Source organism: Aureobasidium namibiae, assembly GCF_000721765.1.
Source record: "Aureobasidium namibiae CBS 147.97 unplaced genomic scaffold scaffold_3, whole genome shotgun sequence".
NCBI classification, from domain to species: Eukaryota; Fungi; Ascomycota; class Dothideomycetes; order Dothideales; family Saccotheciaceae; genus Aureobasidium; species Aureobasidium namibiae.
The window spans coordinates 638071-656268 of NW_013581206.1; the positions used below are offsets into that span (position 1 = coordinate 638071).

General features: G+C 52.0%; 9 protein-coding genes across 9 annotated transcripts; 4 read left to right on the top strand and 5 right to left on the bottom strand.

Moving 5' to 3' along the window:
* Positions 1-403: 403 nt before the first annotated feature.
* On the bottom strand, positions 404-1282 carry M436DRAFT_79264 (alpha/beta-hydrolase; the record flags this gene model as incomplete). The annotated part of the gene is made up of 1 exon (XM_013575031.1): positions 404-1282. The coding sequence occupies one exon, from the start codon at positions 1280-1282 to the stop codon at positions 404-406; it is 879 nt and encodes a 292-aa protein (XP_013430485.1).
* An 892-nt stretch (positions 1283-2174) lies between these two features.
* On the top strand, positions 2175-2657 carry M436DRAFT_20697 (uncharacterized protein; the record flags this gene model as incomplete). Its single annotated transcript, XM_013574500.1, has 1 exon — positions 2175-2657. A coding segment is annotated over one exon (483 nt), but the record flags the coding sequence as incomplete, so codon positions are not given.
* A 537-nt stretch (positions 2658-3194) lies between these two features.
* On the bottom strand, positions 3195-3997 carry M436DRAFT_79266 (uncharacterized protein; the record flags this gene model as incomplete). The annotated part of the gene is made up of 3 exons (XM_013575032.1): positions 3195-3358; positions 3438-3767; positions 3826-3997. 3 exons carry the CDS (start codon positions 3995-3997, stop codon positions 3195-3197), a joined length of 666 nt encoding a protein of 221 aa, XP_013430486.1.
* Positions 3998-4804: 807 nt separating this feature from the next.
* On the top strand, positions 4805-6803 carry M436DRAFT_70397 (uncharacterized protein; the record flags this gene model as incomplete). The annotated part of the gene is made up of 5 exons (XM_013574938.1): positions 4805-4958; positions 5023-5328; positions 5391-5710; positions 5768-5876; positions 5932-6803. The coding sequence occupies 5 exons, from the start codon at positions 4805-4807 to the stop codon at positions 6801-6803; spliced, it is 1761 nt and encodes a 586-aa protein (XP_013430392.1).
* Positions 6804-7960: 1157 nt separating this feature from the next.
* Positions 7961-9096, top strand: M436DRAFT_40703 (sterol delta 5,6-desaturase ERG3; the record flags this gene model as incomplete). Its single annotated transcript, XM_013574775.1, has 2 exons — positions 7961-8241; positions 8301-9096. The coding sequence occupies 2 exons, from the start codon at positions 7961-7963 to the stop codon at positions 9094-9096; spliced, it is 1077 nt and encodes a 358-aa protein (XP_013430229.1).
* A 998-nt stretch (positions 9097-10094) lies between these two features.
* On the bottom strand, positions 10095-11087 carry M436DRAFT_40686 (mitochondrial carrier; the record flags this gene model as incomplete). The annotated part of the gene is made up of 2 exons (XM_013574770.1): positions 10095-10927; positions 10982-11087. 2 exons carry the CDS (start codon positions 11085-11087, stop codon positions 10095-10097), a joined length of 939 nt encoding a protein of 312 aa, XP_013430224.1.
* Positions 11088-11994: 907 nt separating this feature from the next.
* Positions 11995-13991, bottom strand: M436DRAFT_18365 (WD40 repeat-like protein; the record flags this gene model as incomplete). Its single annotated transcript, XM_013574494.1, has 5 exons — positions 11995-12406; positions 12462-12824; positions 12881-13285; positions 13361-13530; positions 13581-13991. Coding segments are annotated over 5 exons (1761 nt in total), but the record flags the coding sequence as incomplete, so codon positions are not given.
* Positions 13992-15243: 1252 nt separating this feature from the next.
* On the bottom strand, positions 15244-16561 carry M436DRAFT_40480 (Zinc/iron permease; the record flags this gene model as incomplete). The annotated part of the gene is made up of 3 exons (XM_013574728.1): positions 15244-15451; positions 15509-16450; positions 16509-16561. 3 exons carry the CDS (start codon positions 16559-16561, stop codon positions 15244-15246), a joined length of 1203 nt encoding a protein of 400 aa, XP_013430182.1.
* Positions 16562-17035: 474 nt separating this feature from the next.
* M436DRAFT_61294 (NAD(P)-binding protein) lies at positions 17036-18191 on the top strand (the record flags this gene model as incomplete). Its single annotated transcript, XM_013574840.1, has 3 exons — positions 17036-17049; positions 17103-17308; positions 17362-18191. 3 exons carry the CDS (start codon positions 17036-17038, stop codon positions 18189-18191), a joined length of 1050 nt encoding a protein of 349 aa, XP_013430294.1.
* Positions 18192-18198: the final 7 nt, after the last annotated feature.

Genomic DNA, 18198 nt, shown 5'->3' on the forward strand with positions numbered 1-18198 from the left:
AACTGGTGGTCTGGCGCAGCGGTCAAAGTAGTGTTCCTTCCGCTCAGTCGGCCTATGGCCACCGGTTCGATCCTCGGCAAGGCCGATCTTTAATGCCATGAGGGGTCCCAGTAATCCTCGCACGACAAAAACAAGGAAGAAAACCTCGTGCGTTTTCTCTTGACCAATCTAGCAACACGGCGGCTAGGGGGTTTCGGTTTTGCCAGTCTATGTTGTGTTTTGTTTTGGTTGGACTGCTCTCATGTTACGAGGCATCTCTTGAGTGATTGCCGGTGATGCACAGGTTGAAGGGCCCTCTGCTGCTCGACTATCTTTGTCTCCAGTCACCGTATGACCCTCTTGTCACACGATCAACAGCTTTTGAGATGCAGAAGCGCCAGGAAAAAATTATGATACAGATTGTCTACTCGATACTCTCAGCACCCCTCAAGTCACCGCCCTTTTTCATCATCTCGACCTTATCTCCATCGTCAACAAGACTCTTGCTTACCACCTCTTTTTCAGTATCGTTGATCTTGGAGCCGGCGACACCTGCAATAAACTCGCACAGCATTTTCTCAGCCTCAACACTATTCCTCGTAAGAGCATGATCATCACCCTCGAAGTAATGCACCTTCCTCTGTCCCTTGGATCCATACATATCGTACAATCTCTCACTACACTGCGGACTCAACGTACGATCACCAGTACCGTGTAGGAGCAGTACTGGTACACCTCTTCTTCCCACCGCTCTGATTCCTTCTGTTTCTGCAGTCTGAGAAGCGATAGTGGCGCATCCCACAACCCTAGAGTCCTGGCCACCAACCGCAAACACAGGAGCACCGCCAAAAGACCAACCGACCAGAACAAATCTACCAACGCCATACTGAGCGGAGAGGTAGTCCATAGCCGCTAGTACATCGGCAACGCAATACTTGTTGCGAGCAGGGATGCGGTAATCCATGCGCAGAACAGGAAGACCATTTTGCAACGAGGCCAGTTTGTCCGCCATACTGATGTAGATACCAGAAGGGCCTGCTACACCACCACCAGCGCCCGAAAGTAAGATTGCGGCTGTGCTTTGCTGGTTTTGATAGTTCTTGGGTAGGTGTAGGAATGCAGGGACTGTGCCATCGGTGCCAACCTCGACTTTGAGGTTGAAAGACTTGACGACTGATGGTAGTTTGACGGCTGCAGGTAAATGCTTCAGGCTAGTATATTGTGGTAGTCTCGTGGGATGGTGTATTTGAGGGATTGAGGTGGTGGCGGAGAGGGAAGTGTTGTTGGTCTTTGGCTTGGACATGTTTTTGAGGTTCTTGTGGAGGCTGGAGAGAAGTCGACGCGCAAAGATGGGAAGTCGAGACATGTAGGTGGGAGAGGCTGAGTTCTGATGTGCTCATATGTTTATACTCGACTACTCGTGTACTTCCTATCAAAGCGGGCGTGATGTCAAACAGGGTCATCAATCAGTTGTAGCAGGCGACAAAGCCTCTCAGAGAGATCTAGACAAGGCATCAGACCCGAGTACGCATCAGACTCGTATACAAGGGAATCACCAGTCTGGACAGTTTGTAAAACAATCGCAGAATACATGTTTCTATATAGAAGATGACAAAGTAGAGATCAGCGGCTCGAGATGGACGAGAGGACGTGCACGGACGATGGCGCCCATCAAGGCCCTCGGAAATTGCGACCCTCGACAGAAAGACCATGTGCAACCTTTTGATCTGACCAAGAAGCCTTCACCTGCATCAAGCTTCACTTTGTCCCCAACATCAAATTCTCCAGTCCGGATCGCGACGACACCAACGACTGTCTCGAGTGCCGGCGCGTACAGCCTCCATACCATCTCCACTCTTCAGTCATCGGAAGGCTGCCGAGACAGTCGACACAGCAAAGACAAGATGCAACCCTTCAACAAACTCGCCGGCGTAGAAGAAGCCTCAAAGATCCAAAACCACCCTCCTCCACCACCAATCCCCGACCTCGAATCACAGCCCCAACAACCCAGCCTACACTCACGACCCTCACGAGCCTCTCTGCCCGTAAACCGCAAACCCAGCCGACGCACCCTACACGAGCAATCCAGCCGCAACTCCCTGCGTCCACCGAGTCTGCATCCCAGTCTGCTGCCTCCGAGTCCAGGATGGCAGGGCATTCCCAATATCGATTATACAGCCAGTGCACACAGTCACGATACTCAACTGGAGGATGAGCTTCCGTGGGGACCTTCGCATCCTTGTTTCCCGCATCTGAATCCTCACGTTGCTATCTCGTCTGCGGCTTATGCGACTACTCGTGTCATTCGCATACAAAGAGATTGGCTGGTCGCAGGCGACCTGTATCCAGCACTTCAAAACCTGTACCCGGAGATCCTGGACTTGTGGATGTCAGAGTCAGAATTCAGAACTGTTATTGAGACGCTGAATCCAATGTTGAAGCATGCGTTTGAGCCAAATACTTGGGCCAGTTGGTTTGATGCTTTGATGGGCGTTGCAACAGGCTTCTTGTGGGATAACTTTGGCTGGACGGGAGTCAAGCGGGGAGTCAGGGATATGGAGAAATGGGTCGAGGGATGGAACACCGAGGCTGAGAGGGAAGGCAGAGAGGTGAGGTTGATCGATCTGAGGAGGACGGGTTTCTTGAGTCTGGATATTCAGATCCCAGATCCGCATGTTGATGTTGGCGATGGCGATGTCATGTCAATTTAGGTGGTGACAAACACGTCTGCCTCCGCATGTGACGACTGTTTGTGATGCGAGGTCTGGCAGGCTGTAATTACGATGGGCATGGCTTTTTTCCTTCTGATTATTTATAGCTAGGAGTTGGGGATGAATACCCGTATAGGCATTGCTTTTAACGATAACAACATTATTCACGTATTAGACGCTGATTTCAGAGCAAAAACATGCAAACTCGATTCTTCGCGTGGATATGACAATCGCGTATGCGAAACAAAACTTCATCTACACCCTTGAAACGTCCTTTTTGTTCCGACAGTGCAGCCAGCCATCCTTTGGTATTTGACGCCGGTAATCCTTGTTGTTGGAACCCAAGACAGACCTTTCTACCCTTTCCGAAACTCCGTTGGGCTGCGGCGATGAGTTCGCGCCCTGATGCTTGCTTTCCTCCCCTCCTCCCGTCCTCCCCTGAGACCGAGTGTCTCGATCTCGTCCCGTGACTCGAATCGTGAAGATGATATGGGCATGAGCCTCTCACTTCTTTCCGGTACGAGGGTTCTTCTTGAAGGTCATTTGGTTGATGACCTTGCGCTTTTGCTTCTTCTCGATGCGGTTGCGCTTCTCTTCCTTGGCTCTCTTCTCGGCCTTGATCCAGCTTGATCTGGGAGCGTTGGTCAAGTCGATTTCCATGGCGGTGTCTGATGATGAAAAAGGCGGGTTAGCCTCGTTCAGACAGTCAACTGGCTCACTCATAGCCGCTGCCAAGGCTGCTGCTACTGCTGCTGCTCTCATTGTCACTTTCAGAGTCGGAACCGAAGCCTAAACAGATGTTGCCGAACGAGTCGAAGCCGTGGATGTCGGTCGAGACGCCCAGGAGGTGGAAGAAGAGCTGTTCGTCGGCGTAGTGTCGGTGGGCGGATCTGACAGAGGGTTTGCTGAAGTCGGAGATGTCAAGCGGTGGGGTGGGTGGAGGAGTGAGCATGTTCATCGAGGCAGCAGCAGTAGCGGGACATTGATGGGCGAGCGACTTTGGCACCGGGATTGCAAGAGCATTTAACGCACCATTTGCGTTGGTAGCCTTGGCCTCGGACGCGGCCTGCTTCGACTCTGTGGAAGGGAAAGGTCAGCCTAGGTGGTCGTGAGTCGCGACAAAGAAAATGCATACCAGTTGACTCCTCGACTTCCATTTCGGCCTTTGGGGGCTTTGGCTGCGAGGCTAATTCTTGCAGCTTTTGCGACAGACGCTCGGTGCGAGCAGCCTCGACGGGGCCGAAAACATTCTTCTTGAGCTTTCTATTGTTCGTCTTGAGGACGCTTGATCGTAGACCTTTGCCCATTTTTGCCGTGTGTGGGTGTGTTGTGTTGTGCGAGATTGCGGTGAAGGAAAGAGATAAATTCTCTTGGGATGGAACAGGAAAGCGGGCGGGTCAGCGGCGGGTGCGGAGAGGGAGCGCTCGGGCGACTGTTGAAAGCAAAAGGCAGCTGCTGCTTGTGCTTGTGCTTTGGAGCGTGCAGGGTCTGGTGATTCTTATGTCGCGTCGCGTGTGAAACCACAAGCAAGTGACTCAATGTGTAGACGGTTGTGAAGCAAGGAACAAGAGCAGCGGAAAGCAATGGTTGTAAATGCTGATGACTCGACTCTGCCTCGTCGGCGCCACGCTGAAGACGGCCGCTTTAGGCAATCGAGGTCCGGACTCTCGTTCGTCACCAAGTATCCGTACTTGATCCAGACGCACGGTCACGCTGTTCCAGAAGGCCGGGACATGTTTGCCTACTGAAGTCTGCCCTTGAAAGAGTGTATAATGTCTCTGTCCAAGCACCGTGAATGTCGTCCCCCTAGCATCGGCGCATAGAGCAGTCGATTCTCATGTCCATGTCGGTTCTGTAGATTCCGTCTTCTCTGTCTGTTTCATTCTAGAAGCCGCCGTCCCAATCGCCTTCGCGCCGCAACCATCACTCGGACATGACCACTCTGCCCTCAGCTGTTCTCACTTCGACGACAGAGTGTTTCCAGTGACGTGCTCCTCTAGACACCAGCTGAGCATCCTGACAAGTTCTCGGTTCTCCAGTTTTTCGGCAACCATCTCTGGCAACTGCCCCGGCACAAGACACTGCATGAAGGCAAGCAGGCACGATTGAAAGAGATGGCAAGCGATCCTGTCCGACTTCGAGACCTCGCGTCCTTCGTCGACCGCAGAATCAAATCACTCATCAACAATGACCTAAAAGAAATCTGCCGTCAGGAGGGTCTCCCGGTGTCTGGTGTGAAAGCCGCTCTGCAGAAGCGCATCTCTGAGCGTAATTCGATCCCACGAGTCCGCACAACACTTTCAACACATGGTGCTAACAACTCATCCGTCAGTCATTGCTCATCACCTCCGCAAGGGCGACGCAACCGCACTCGAGCGGTTACGCTACCGAGTCGAAAACCAAGGTCGCGATCCTCCAGCACAAAGTCATCAGCCTTCACTGGCCCGCGACACCATCACTCCCATTTCTCCTGCTCCCGCCGGCATGCCCGCCTACCCAAGGCCCTCCAACGGCATGCCTACATACCACCAGGCTCAACCGGCGCGCGCCGTCTCTGCACCCCGTGCCACGGTCAGGTTCAGAGAGAGTCCTTTCTATCAAGTCAAAGAAGCCCTCACAGCTACGAGAGAGTTATCAGGTATTTACTTGACTCTAAACTCCGCTTGTCCGACCACCATGCGAGACTGACTAAAGTTCCAGAAATGCCCCACAACCGTCATTCCCTCGACGAAAAGCTCTATCTCAGCGAGGCGACTTGTACATCCCTCAAGGCTGATCCTTCTCTGCGCATCATGCTTTACTGCGCAACTACCTCGACTCTCGGTCCCTACGCGTTCAACATTGACATTGCCTTCCCCAGTCAAATTGAGGTTAAGATCAATGGAGAGGAGGTGCGCAAGAGTTTCAAGGGCTTGAAGAACAAGCCCGGCACCACCAAACCTGTCGACATTACCGATCTCGTCCGCAAGACTTCAAGTGCTCAGAACATCATACACGTGACTTACGCGCTCACGAAGGAAGTACGACGAACCGTCTCCATCAAGTCATGCCAACCCGTATGCTAACTTTAGTTCAAGCGATTCTCTCTAATGGTTAATCTTGTCAAGGTGACGTCTGCCACCGATCTCGCAGCCAGGCTCAAGCAAAGTGGCAGCCGGATTCCCAGAGACACAGTCCTCCGAGAAAGTACGTTCATCAGATCTATGCGTATGCGCTGCGCACGACTAATTTCATACTTCAGTGGCTGTCAAAGCACAAGACCCGGACATTGTAACCACTTCCGCTGTCATGTCCTTGAAGGACCCCATCTCGACTATGCGCATCAGCATTCCTTGCAGATCCAACGTCTGCTCACACAACCAGTGTTTCGACGGCTCTTACTTCTTGCAGCTCCAGGAACAGGCTCCCACTTGGACCTGCCCCGTTTGCAACAAGACTCTCTCTTACCAGAGCCTCTGTGTCGACAACTATGTACAGGACATCCTAGATAAGACTTCGGGTTCTGTTGACCAAGTCACGATCGAGCCTGATGGGCAGTGGAAAGCAGTCGATCACGAAGACGACATCAACAACCGCCAGAAATCTCAGGCACGCGCAGCTTATGACAATGACAGTGACGATGACATTATCGAAATCGATGATACCCCAAAGAAGCCAGGAACCGTGGACAAGATCAAGGCTGAACACAACTCGGCAACTCCAGCTCTCGCACAACAAACACCACCAGTCTCCCGTGAAGCATCGACAGTTGCGCCTCGACCCAGCGCCAAGCGCCCTTCTGCGGCAGTCATCGACTTGACCCTATCGGACGACGAGGATGAGCCTCCACGGCCAGCTAAACGCACCAACACGAGTCAGAACACTTCCTACAATACTCCGGCGAGTCTACAAGACAGCAGGTTTGCTGACTTGACCAATAGACCGTCTAACGGAGTAGGATCTGGCTTACCACCAATGAATCCTGGCGACACTCTTGCACTACCTCCGATCAAACCACCCCAGCCGAATGGAGGATTACCACAAGACCAAAGACTACCATGGCCGTTTGGTGCACCGACTGGTCCGGCCTACAAAGACACACAAAGCTACAGCAATAGCTCCTCCAGGGGCTGAAGAAGCTAGGAGAGTACATGGATTTGACGACAGCAGCTAATGACATACGGCGAGCAACGGCGTCTTCTGGCAACATTGAAAAAGCTTGGGGGGTGTGGTTGCATTCTCTGGGGCGTATCATTTGCACGTTTCGGGGGTTCTTTGTTTTTATAGCACGGCGCGATAGGGAGGAGCTGACGATACCATGGGCGCTCATACTAGTTGATGGCGCTTTGCTTATTGAGAGATATTCTCGAAGGTCTCGGATGATCACGAATGACAAACACTTCAACTACTCTTCGAAGGACTAGTAGCTTGTAGTAGGAATTGGAAGACCAAGCACAATCTTGTTGTCCATGAGAGACGCATGATCAGAATTGGCAACAACAACGAGAATAAGGCCTTTTGAGGCATCTCGGAAGCTGTCATCTCCGTGATCCGAGTTATGAGCGTTGTGGTTTGAGAGATGAGACGAGGCGAGGGGAGATGGACGAGAGCTGACAGGGCTTGGCTGCAGATCATCGACTCAGGATGGAAACGAAAAACATACGAGTTATGGCGCTCGTATCCGAACTGGCGCCATGTCGTTGTTGTAGGATGCGCGAGTCGCGTGTATAAAAGCATGATTGGCTATCTAGGTGGCATGGCCGACACGTCGGGTTAGAGTTGACTGGTGGCAGGGGTTCGGAAGGGGCTCTTGGAAAGGCGTTCTGCTGAAACTAAGGAGGAGAGGTGCTTGACAGCGGGCGGCGGGACAAGGCGACCCTGGCGGTGCCCTGATGATTGTTGCCTTTCCGGGCAGGAGCGGGAAGCAGGTTTGGCTGAACCCTGATTCTGCGCGTCCTGCTCCCTAACCTCAGCGCTCAGCGGACGGCCAGGCCCCACTGATCCCTCATTTGCCTCTGATTGTGGTTCGATTTTTTGTGGGCTGATTCCGAGCTCCGCAGCACGCTCGCTCATTCTGCCACTTCTGATAGATAAACAAGTTGTTCTTTTTCAATCGCTTCCACGCGCCTGTCATTCTTTACCGGCTACTGCTCCTTCTGCTTTAACGCCCATACAATCCAATCTTTCCCATCCGAGCATCTCTGTGAACCCTTTTTCTCCTTTCTCCTCGCGCATCAACAACAATCCAAACTTGCACAATCACAACAGCGCCGCATAGCAATACCGCGACGATGGATGTTATCCTAGAGGTTCTCGACACATATGCCTTCGATCGACTCTATGCGACCGTTCTGCCCTTGACATCGTCAATGCTCGCCATGAGCACTGTCGGTGACTTTGCTGCGTCCCCTAATGCTACCTGGTCGACCATGGCCCGTGGTGGTGTTGCCCCCTACAAATTCGAGCCTGCCAGCCAGTACTTCTCGGTCGAGCCCAGTTCATATGCATACATGAGCCGATGGCCGCGAGACAACATGGCCAGACAGGCTGTTTCCTTGTTCCTTATCACATGGTATGCTTTGCGACTATCCAAGCAGATAGAGACTTCATCGCAGACTAACATTTTCTCAGGGTCTTTGGTCTGCTAAACTACTTCATCTGCGCCGGTCTCTCATACATCTTCGTCTTCGATAAGACAACGGTCAACCACCCCAAGTTCCTCAAGAACCAGATGCGCCTCGAAATCCAACAAGCTCTCTCAGCTATGCCCATCATGTCTGCTCTTACCGTCCCATGGTTCCTGGGCGAGGTCCGTGGCTACTCCAACATCTACGACGTCTTGCCCGCGGGCTCAGCGTGGAACCTCGGTGGCTGGTACTCGGTCCTCCAGTTCCCCTTCTTCGTCTGCTTCACCGACTTCTTCGTTTACTGGATTCACCGCGCTCTGCACCACCCTATGCTCTACAAGAAGTTGCACAAGCCTCACCACAAGTGGATCATGCCTTCGCCTTTTGCCTCGCACGCTTTCCACCCTCTCGATGGTTACGCTCAATCGCTACCCTACCACGTCTTCCCTTTCCTCTTCCCGCTGCAGAAATTCTCCTACATTGCTCTCTTCATGTTCATCAACGTCTGGACCGTCATGATCCACGACGGTGAGTACGTCGCCAACAGCCCCATCATCAACGGCGCCGCCTGCCATACCATGCACCACCTGTACTTCAACTACAACTACGGACAATTCACCACCCTCTGGGACCGTCTTGGTGGCAGCTACCGCAAGCCCAACGACGAGCTCTTCCGCCGCGAGACCAAGATGGGCACTGCCGAGTGGCAACGCCAGGTCAAGGAGATGGAGAACATTGTCAAGGAAGTCGAAGGCGCCGATGATAGAAGCTACGAGCCCGAGACCAAGAAGCTCAAGTAGACTTGTGTTTCTTCGGAATCCTTCTTTTACGACTCTTTTTGGGCAGGCGTTCTTCCACCTTTCTGGCTTCTTCACATTCGGCATGGCATCAAGCGTTGAGACCTTATCTTTGGCATTCCCCTTCTTTCGTTTTACCACCACTTCCTCTACATCTATAGATCTTCTTTCTCTCTCTACCTCAAAGACGAGGGTGTCAAGTACCTCTTTATAGGACGGCCCTCCGGTAATCACCTGTTTTTCTTCATTGCGAGAAAACAAAAAAGCAACTCTTTTCCATCAGACAACTGTTCCAGCTTCCCTTATTTGTATCTTTGTGCACGTGTGAGTATCACAGCAGCTGCTCCGTCGGGGGACCCGCTATAGGGACGGTCTGGTCCATCGATGTCTGGATCCACCATGGACGTCTCCGAGCTCTCTAGATGAACGTCTCGGGGTCGCTGAGCGAATAAGGGTTCATCGCCTGCCCTCTGCCTCTTTTCACATGCACGTTCCGGCTAGACCGATGGTAAATGAGATATTCGCTCATCCTCATCCTCTGCCTCTGCCTCTGCCTCTTTCTCGTTCTCTTTCTTTTCAATCAACACATCTAGTTCTCTGAGCGTACCGGTGCATTAAAGTCCAATGCCATCAATGGAATCCAATCTCCACCGCTAGAATTGGAAGCATGGCAGATGGGTTGATAAGGAAGAATTGCTATCGATATGATACACGTGTATGTCACAAGAGCATATCACCGACATTCCCGGAGCGACAGGCGCGAACGACCGGATTTTCAATCCCGATCTTTCCCTTGGTTTCTTTGAAGACGAGCTCGACACGTATGATTTTTCTCCTTTAAAATCAATTTGTAAAGATTTCTTCGATGATTCTATAAAGCAAGACCTTTGAACGCCCAACCGCTCGACAACCCTTGAACTATGGAAAAAGACGAACAAACATTATAGGAAGGTGGAAAAAAAAAAGTGAAAAGCAGAGAAATCAAAACCATTTCAAAGGTTCTAGTGACCACCAGTAGTAGGCAGACCAATCGAGACCTTGAACGAGTCGTAAATCAACCACTGGAAGGCAGTCAAAGTACCAATCATGACGATTCTGAGTCCAACACCCGACCACAGACCTCTGAATCCAATCTGGCCATAGATTCTGCTGACGGCCTGGCCAGCGCCTTCGCCAGCCTTGCGGTCACTGTTCAATTTACTGACCATGACATCGGCAGGGTGCGAGACAACAGCGCATCCGATACCAGCAATGTAACCACCGAGGAAGGAGACACCGGTTTGAGCAAGAGTACCGTAGGTTTCCTTGGGAGCACCGAGTTGCTTGTAGATCTGTGCGACGGCGGACTCGAAGGTTGCGAATTTGACCATGGTGTAAGGGATCTGACGAGCCCAGAGGGGGTACAGACCCTTGTAGAGACCAGCATATCCTTCTTGCGCGACAACCTTGCCCCATCCCTCACGAAGGTTGGATGCAAAAGGAGGCAGTGTAGTCTGCATGCGGACCTTGAGGGCCTCGAAGGGGCACAAGAACAAATCGGCAATGGCCTCTGCGGTGGCAGAAGCACCGAGATACACAATAGTCTTGTTGGTGTTTGGGAACAGCTTCTCGCCATAGGTGTATTTGAAGAACTCGTAGGCGCCGTACTTGCCAGCTCCCTGGAACGAGTATCCGATGAAAGTGGGAGACCAGCCGAAGAAGACGCCGCGGAGGCCTTCTTTACGGAAGATTGTGCTCCAGGCTTGGAGGTTGGACGAGTAGAGCTTGCTGTCTACTTGGCGACGGCATTTTACCAGATCCAGAGGGGTGACGGCTGTGTGGGTGGGTCCGCAAGCTGTGTTTGACGGTCAGTCACTGCCAGTCTGCTCGGGATGCTATCACCGCTAACCAATGATTCCGCCCAACGTGCAAGCAGCAAAGTAGGTGCCAGAGAATAGCTCAATGTTTCTCTTGGGAGTAACAGCGCCAGGCGCTTCGGGCTTTGTTTGAACCATTGTTGTCGTGTTTTGGAATTGGAGCTATCAAAGCTATGATGTAATGTTGGCAGCGGTCCAGTATAGAGAGCTGGAGTAAGCTTGACGAGAACCAGGCGAGGCGACAACACAACACAAGAACCAAGCACGAGACAAGAGAGGAGATGGACAACAAAGCAGGAAGTCGAACAGAAGCAGACTTGGAACAAAAGTAACTTGACGGAACGGGTGTTCTCCAAACCGCTTCTTCCCCTCGGATGCTACGGCGATGATGTCAGTCTGGAGCTCGCGCCGGAGTCGTCGGCCGTTGATGCCGACCACCGACTTATCGTTTTCCCAACCACTGACTGCATCCTTACCAGCCGTGTTGAGATAAAGACAAGCCGAGGTAAATCTCTAGCGATTGCAGCTGTTTCTGGCTGAATACTCCGTTATGGTCTAAATTTTGATATAGTGCTTATATGGTAAGGAATGCTTCGCTGATGAGTCTACTGCTTTGAAATGAGAAAAATGAATGTCTGACCAGAGAGACACCAAGAAACAAAACTCCTTTCCCCTTTCTCGTTCACCGAGATGATCGTCTCCCAATTCACCATGATCCGCCATGCCTTGAAAATCAACACCGTAAACGCCCCGAGCAAACCAGACTTTGTGCATCCCCGTGCTCCTGGTCCCCTGTCTTTCTTGAAGTTGTTTAGTCTCCTGACATCCTTGCGCCAATGCTTCCCTTGAAAACAGTCGTAAGATGCCTCAACGCCATGTCATCCCTGAGCGCGCAGCCTTTTCATGATGACAGGACCGGCGAAGATACCTCCATAGCCCGTGGGGTCTCGTCTGTCATGATCGTATCCTCGACCTGGTTCTCAGATGCATCCGCATCTGAGATGTGCATCGGCGAGGGTTCGCTGGCAGGCAGCATAGGCCTCGAGACGATACCAGGGCTCGACACTGTGCTGCTTATTACGTCCTCCGGTGGAGCAAAGCTCCAGACCTCCATGACTGTCTTGCCTTGCCTAGACGCAAGGACAACTGCTTTCTCTTCTTCGAATACAACACGCCAAACTGCCTCGGCGGGTTGTCCGAGCTCTCGTACGAGACATCCGCGTTGAAGATCCCAGACTTTGACGCGACCGTCGGATCCACCAGATACGATGCGCGACTCGTCGAACTGCAGCGACGTCACGCTGTTATCGTGCGCCGCAAGACGATGTATGGGTGTGTAGGATTGCAATGACCAGACTCTAACACTGCCATCGCTGCCGCCAGTCACGAGTGTGTCACCGCGTAGCTGCAATTGACCAACGAGAGACGTATGTCCTTGGAGGATTGCCAGGCATTTGCTGTAAAGTGTCAGTGACTCGTTTCAAGTTAGATGTCAGAGAGAGAGAGGCTTACCCATCCGCAACATTCCAGACACGGACGCTAGTATCCAGACTGCCTGTAGCAACACGCTTTCCGTCGAAGGCGACTGCATAGATCTGACTGAAGTGACCTTGTAACGTCCGGAGGCATCGTCCTTCGCTAATGCTCCAGATTCTCGCAGTAGTATCGTAACTTCCAGAAACGACCAGGTCTCCATGGATCTCGAGACAGCGAACACTTGCTTGGTGACCCATGAGTACGTGCTTGCAAATACCCTTCTCGATGTCCCAGATGCGAAGAGTAGTGTCGCGAGAGCCAGAAATGGCTGTGGTAGCATTAGACATCTTCAGACAACGAACCGTAGAAGTATGACCGCGCAGCATGTGAATAGGTTGGCTATCCGAAACAGTTAGCGTTGTGCTTGATCACATTGGTTGACACCAAGAACTCACCCGGTCGCCATGTTCCAAACACGAACATCTCTGTCGCAGCCACCTGACACCAAAGTGTCGCCCCAAGGTACCATTGCCCACACGCCCATGACGTGACCCTGCAGACATCTCAGGTGCTTGCCCTCGGTGTCGAAGACGTGTATCTTTGCATTATCCAGAGCGACAATGATGTACTTGTCGGTGAGATGCAAACTGGTTACGACACCTTGATCTGGGGTAATCTGTCTTTGGTCGACCTGGCCCCCCGTTCTCCAGGCTGTTTCGACCTGATATTTTTGCTTGAAGTGAGAGCGGTAAGTCATGGCTTGAGGTCTTCTACGAATGGCCGAAGAAGGCAAGACTGGAGCAGAGGTTGTTCTATCCAGACTTTTGACGCGACTGATGTCAGGGATCGAGGTGCTGAAGCTGGCGAGTGCGGGGTTATGTATGCGCAGAGCATGAGTGGCAAAGCTGAGAGAAGGTCCCGAGTGCGAGGGGGACGAATGTTGCTGCCTGGTATTGGTCGAAGGAGTGTCATCTGACATACGGCGATATGCATGTTTCTCGCACAGGCTCTTCCACGCCATGTCGTCGCTGACCAGTTCGTGCCATCGTCTTGAAACCTGTGATGAGCGGGCAAGTGTCTTGGCATCATCGATGAATGTGAGTATCTGTAGTCATGTTAGGATGTGGGCGATGAAAACAGGAGCAGGCTTCATACCCTCAAGCAAAGCTCATTAGGCAAAACTCCGAATGGATCTCTCTTCAGTCGAGGTGCAACAAAATTGGCAACAAAACCCAATAGTTTGCCGTCGCAATCGCCCAACAGCTCCGTCAAGATGCGTTTGCGTTCGTCGTTGTTCATGTCGGAAAACAGGTTCTTCATATGCCTGAGCCTCAAGCCTTTATCCACAGTGAGGGTACCTTCGCTTCCAGCGTCATCCAGATCTCCATCTTCTCTCATAAGCAAATCGAGAGACGGTGCTCTCGTAGAAGTCCAACTTGGAAGACGGCGTCCAGGCGTTGGAGACGGAGCTGGGGTCGGAGGAGATGCTGGCGCTGAGGGGAGTAGGTTGCCGGGAATAACATTTGGATTTGACGGGATCGGTATGGGCACGCTCGTCGACGAAGAAGATGATAATGAGCGTGCCGAGGGTCGCGAGACTGAAGCTGGGGGCTGCTTGTGATGACGCTGACCAAAGATGCGCGCTTCACTGCCCGACGCGGCTTCGGGGTCGTATTCGACAGGCATGGATAAGGGACGCTGGGCTTGTGGATATGAGGGGTGCCAGTCCGATGGGTCGTCCATGGTTGTTATGTGCTGTGCCGGGTGCACTGGGAGTGCGTCGCTCCTGTCTTTGTTCGGGCGCTGTCTACCCTCGTGGTCGAGCGGGCTTGCGATCGGATGGCAGATTGGCGGGGACGATGGCGATCACCGACGGCTCAGTGTTTGTCGAACGCGGGACCAAGACCGGGGTTTGGGGAGAGAAGAGACGCGATCGTTGGTGTTTATGTTGCGGAAAAGGCGTGATTGAGGGCGAGAGATGTAGGGAAAAATGGCCTCGTTGCGCAATGCGGACTAAGAAGGTCGAGGCCGGGAAACTATCAAGAGTCAAGACGTGCTTGCTCTGAAACACCACAAGACGCCTGAACAATAACCTCGCCCTACAATTTGCTGCCTCAAATCAACTCCTATATTGAGCCTGACTCGCACCTTTTCGTTTCGCTTCGACTTCTGTTCTTTCGTCTTTCTTTACAGATCGTTATCAATATCGATAGCCCATGTCGGTGGTAGAGACAACAATCAGTTGCAAACGGTCACCACTCTCGCCAAGCCACCGTTCTGGCCTACATCCCCGATTCCAACCCTGTTCTTGATGACGTGAAATGCGCCTCCCTCTAAACTCAATCTAACTATGATTTCTGTAGAGCACTCACGAGTCCACCAACTGTGACCAAACTCCCTTGAGGTCACTTCCACAGTCGAGTCTGTCCTTGGGTCAAGCAGCTCTGGTCACGCTGCATTCCGCATTCGTCCATGCCCAGTGACTGTGCAGGCCGTTGAGCCTCTCCGCACTGATACTGTTGCCCACCGGGCCTGCATGCAGCGAACTAATACCGCTGCCTGCCATCTATACCGTTGCCATTGTCCGGCCATCGCATTGTCCACGAGTTGAGACCTGTCTCGCGCAACTACGTCCAGACACACGGTTTCGCGAAGCCTGTGTCTCTCATCGATGCCTGAGCAAAGTGCTTGTTGCGACGTCAACTCGCCAATAATATGGACTAACATCTGTCACAAGACTCGAAAGGCATGATCCATCCAGATGGTAATTCATCAGAAAACTGTCAAATTTGACCAAGCATTAATCTACATGTCGACATCAATGACCGTGTCCGAACACTTGTGTCAGAAGTGGAAGCAGCATTCCGCCTACTACAGCCAGCGTGTCGGTGAGCACAGGACCTTCTTGTTTGTTCGATGCTGGCTGGTATCCGTCATACACGTTCGAGTCGCCATAGCCGTTGGGAGTGGCACTCCCCATGTCATGGCCATGTTTCGTGTCTTGCATGGCGTGCATTGCTACGTATCTGTTTGGTGCGTTAGAGGGAGAAACACAGTGCATGCTAGGTGACTGCTCGACTTACAAGAAAGTGCCTCCTGAGAACAGCAACAGCAACCCGGTGAAGAAACGAGTGCCGTGTTCGTTCTGGCCAATACCTCCTTCGAAGATGTTGACAAGTGCCCAAGTCAGTAATGCGCCGATCGGTGCGGCTAAGCTGAACACAATAAGGTGGTTACGTGCCCTTCTCTTGGAAAGTCCTTGTTTGAGCAATGCCGAGGTCAGACCAAACGCTGCAGGTGCCTTGTGTATCATCAAGGCCACAAATACGATGAATCCCAATCTTCGCGACGAAGCAGTTGAAGATGCTCCAAGCGCAATTCCATCTGCTGCAGCATGGATCACCAATCCTACAGTGGTTGAGGAAGGGCGTGATTGTTGCATAGGGTCCGGGGGCGGGCCGTCCAAGTCTTCTGGTTCAGAAGATTGGTTTGCAGATCTCTGGAGATTGAAGCGATCCAGCGCTATATGGAATCTCTGTGGTTGGTAAGAAGCTGCCGCATGGCGAGGCAGTTGATCGATCAGGTACATCAAGACGAAGCCCATGACTAGAGAGACGCCAATCCAGGCATGAGGCTCCCAATCATCGTGTTCTTCTGACCCATGCTCTTCTGCTTTGTGATCAGGCTCTTTCGGGGGTATATTTCCGTCCTCCGGGCGTCCATCATCGGGTCCAGTCAGATCCGTATCTCTGGTGTAGACTTGGGCGAAGGTTGTGAGGTCGCGTTGTGACAATGCCAGGGACGTCGCGTCACCCAACCCATCCTGACTCTTATATTCCAACGAGAGCGATCTTCCTACATGGGTATGGCCCACCTCGCGGGCACTGTACAGCGTCTCAATGCCTTCTGGTACGATGACAATCAGTGCTGTCCCTACGAGAACACCAGTACCAATTGCCGTTGTCAATCGAAGCTGGCGTTGAGAAAGAGAGAAGGATAGAGGTAGAGAGCCGGCGAGAAAGGAACTGGTCGCATAGTGTAAGTTCTCGTGGTTGTTTTGTGTACAGAGGGATGCCCACGTACGCAATTGTCATGATAGTGCTCAAGACGAGCAGCATGAAGAGTCCTGACCACATGTCGACTGATGGGGCTATTATGATCTAGGTGTCAAATCGTCCAAAACATGTCGCATTGCTGCAGACGATTTCTCGAGCTTCTACGGATGATGATGCCAGCTGAAAGGTGACGAGCGCAAGGTCCCACTCGAGCCTGAAACAGAGAAGCCAGGGCTGCCCCACCACCGTCTATATTTGACATCATCAGGATCGATTGTCCCTATTTCCCTATCGTTTCTCGTAGTATAACAAAGATAAATCGATTATGTTGCAGCTTAGCAGTAGATCTGGTGGAGTTGAGTTTAGCATAGACTATGGGAGGTCAGGTGGCGCCTTCCTTCGCATCAGAACCTTGATTGCTTTGTAATTGTGACGGTTGGACATATACCTCCTCATCTGCAACCAACTCATGACCAACTTCCATGTCCTCATCATACCATCTTCTGAACATAACCACATCTCAAATCCTTGATAACTTCTCCACCTCTTCTCAAGATGAAGCTTTTCGTGTGAGTGTATACAATATTGTTCACATAATGCACTGCTAACCAGCTTCCAACAGAACTGGAGCCACTGGCTACATCGGTGGTGATGCGCTTTATGCCATTGTCAAAGCTCATCCCGAGTACGAGATCACAGCGCTAGTTCGCAACAGTGACAAAGGTGCCCAAGTCGCAGTCGAGTACCCAAAAGTGAAGCTAGTCTATGGCAATTTGGACTCCTCCGATCTTCTAGAAGAAGAATCAAAGAAGGCAGATGTCGTATGCCGTAAGTCTTGACGCTGTACTCCATGTCTCTGCACCACACTGAAGAGTCATCAGACTGGGCAGACGCGGACCATGAAGTGTCTGCCAAAGCCATCATCAAAGGTCTCTCGACTAGAGAATCCGAGACACCAGGATTCTTGATTCATACATCCGGAACTGGCATTCTCATGTACACAGATCTCGACCAGCGAATGTACGGTGAAGACGCCAATAAGATCCATGATGACTGGGATAACGTCCAGGAGATGATCACCGGCATTCCGGACCATGCACCTCACAGGAACGTTGATAAGATAGTTCAATCGGTGCGCGATGGACACACCGTTAAGAGTGCCATCGTCTGTCCTCCGTGTATCTACGGAGCTGGCAGAGGCCCGGGTAACCAGACCAGCGTTCAAGTGCCCGTGCTTGCAAGAGGCACCTTACAACAAGGTCATGGCATCCAAGTTGGTGCTGGCAAGACCTTCTGGACTCAGATTCACGTTCACGACTTGTCAGATCTCTATCTCAAGCTTGTGGAAGCAGCTTCGAACGGCGGTGGATCTGCTACCTGGAACGATGAAGGCTACTACTTCTGCGAAGCAGGGGACCTCGTATGGGGAGATGTAGCTCGTCAAGTAGCCAGATCTGCTCACAAGCAAGGCTTCATCAAGGACGATCAGGTCAAAGAGTGTTCACCTGACGAAGTAAAAAAGATTCATCCCTTCGGAGCTGCATTGTGGGGATGCAATTCTAGATGTCGTGCTATAAGAGCCGGGAAGCTGCTGGGGTGGAAGGCTTCCTCTCCTAGTCTGAAGGAGGAAATTGATGCCACTATCTTGGCCGAAGCAAAGAAACTGGACTTGGTTGTTGGCCATGCTAAGGTTGCTGCTGGAGAAGCATAAGATTCGA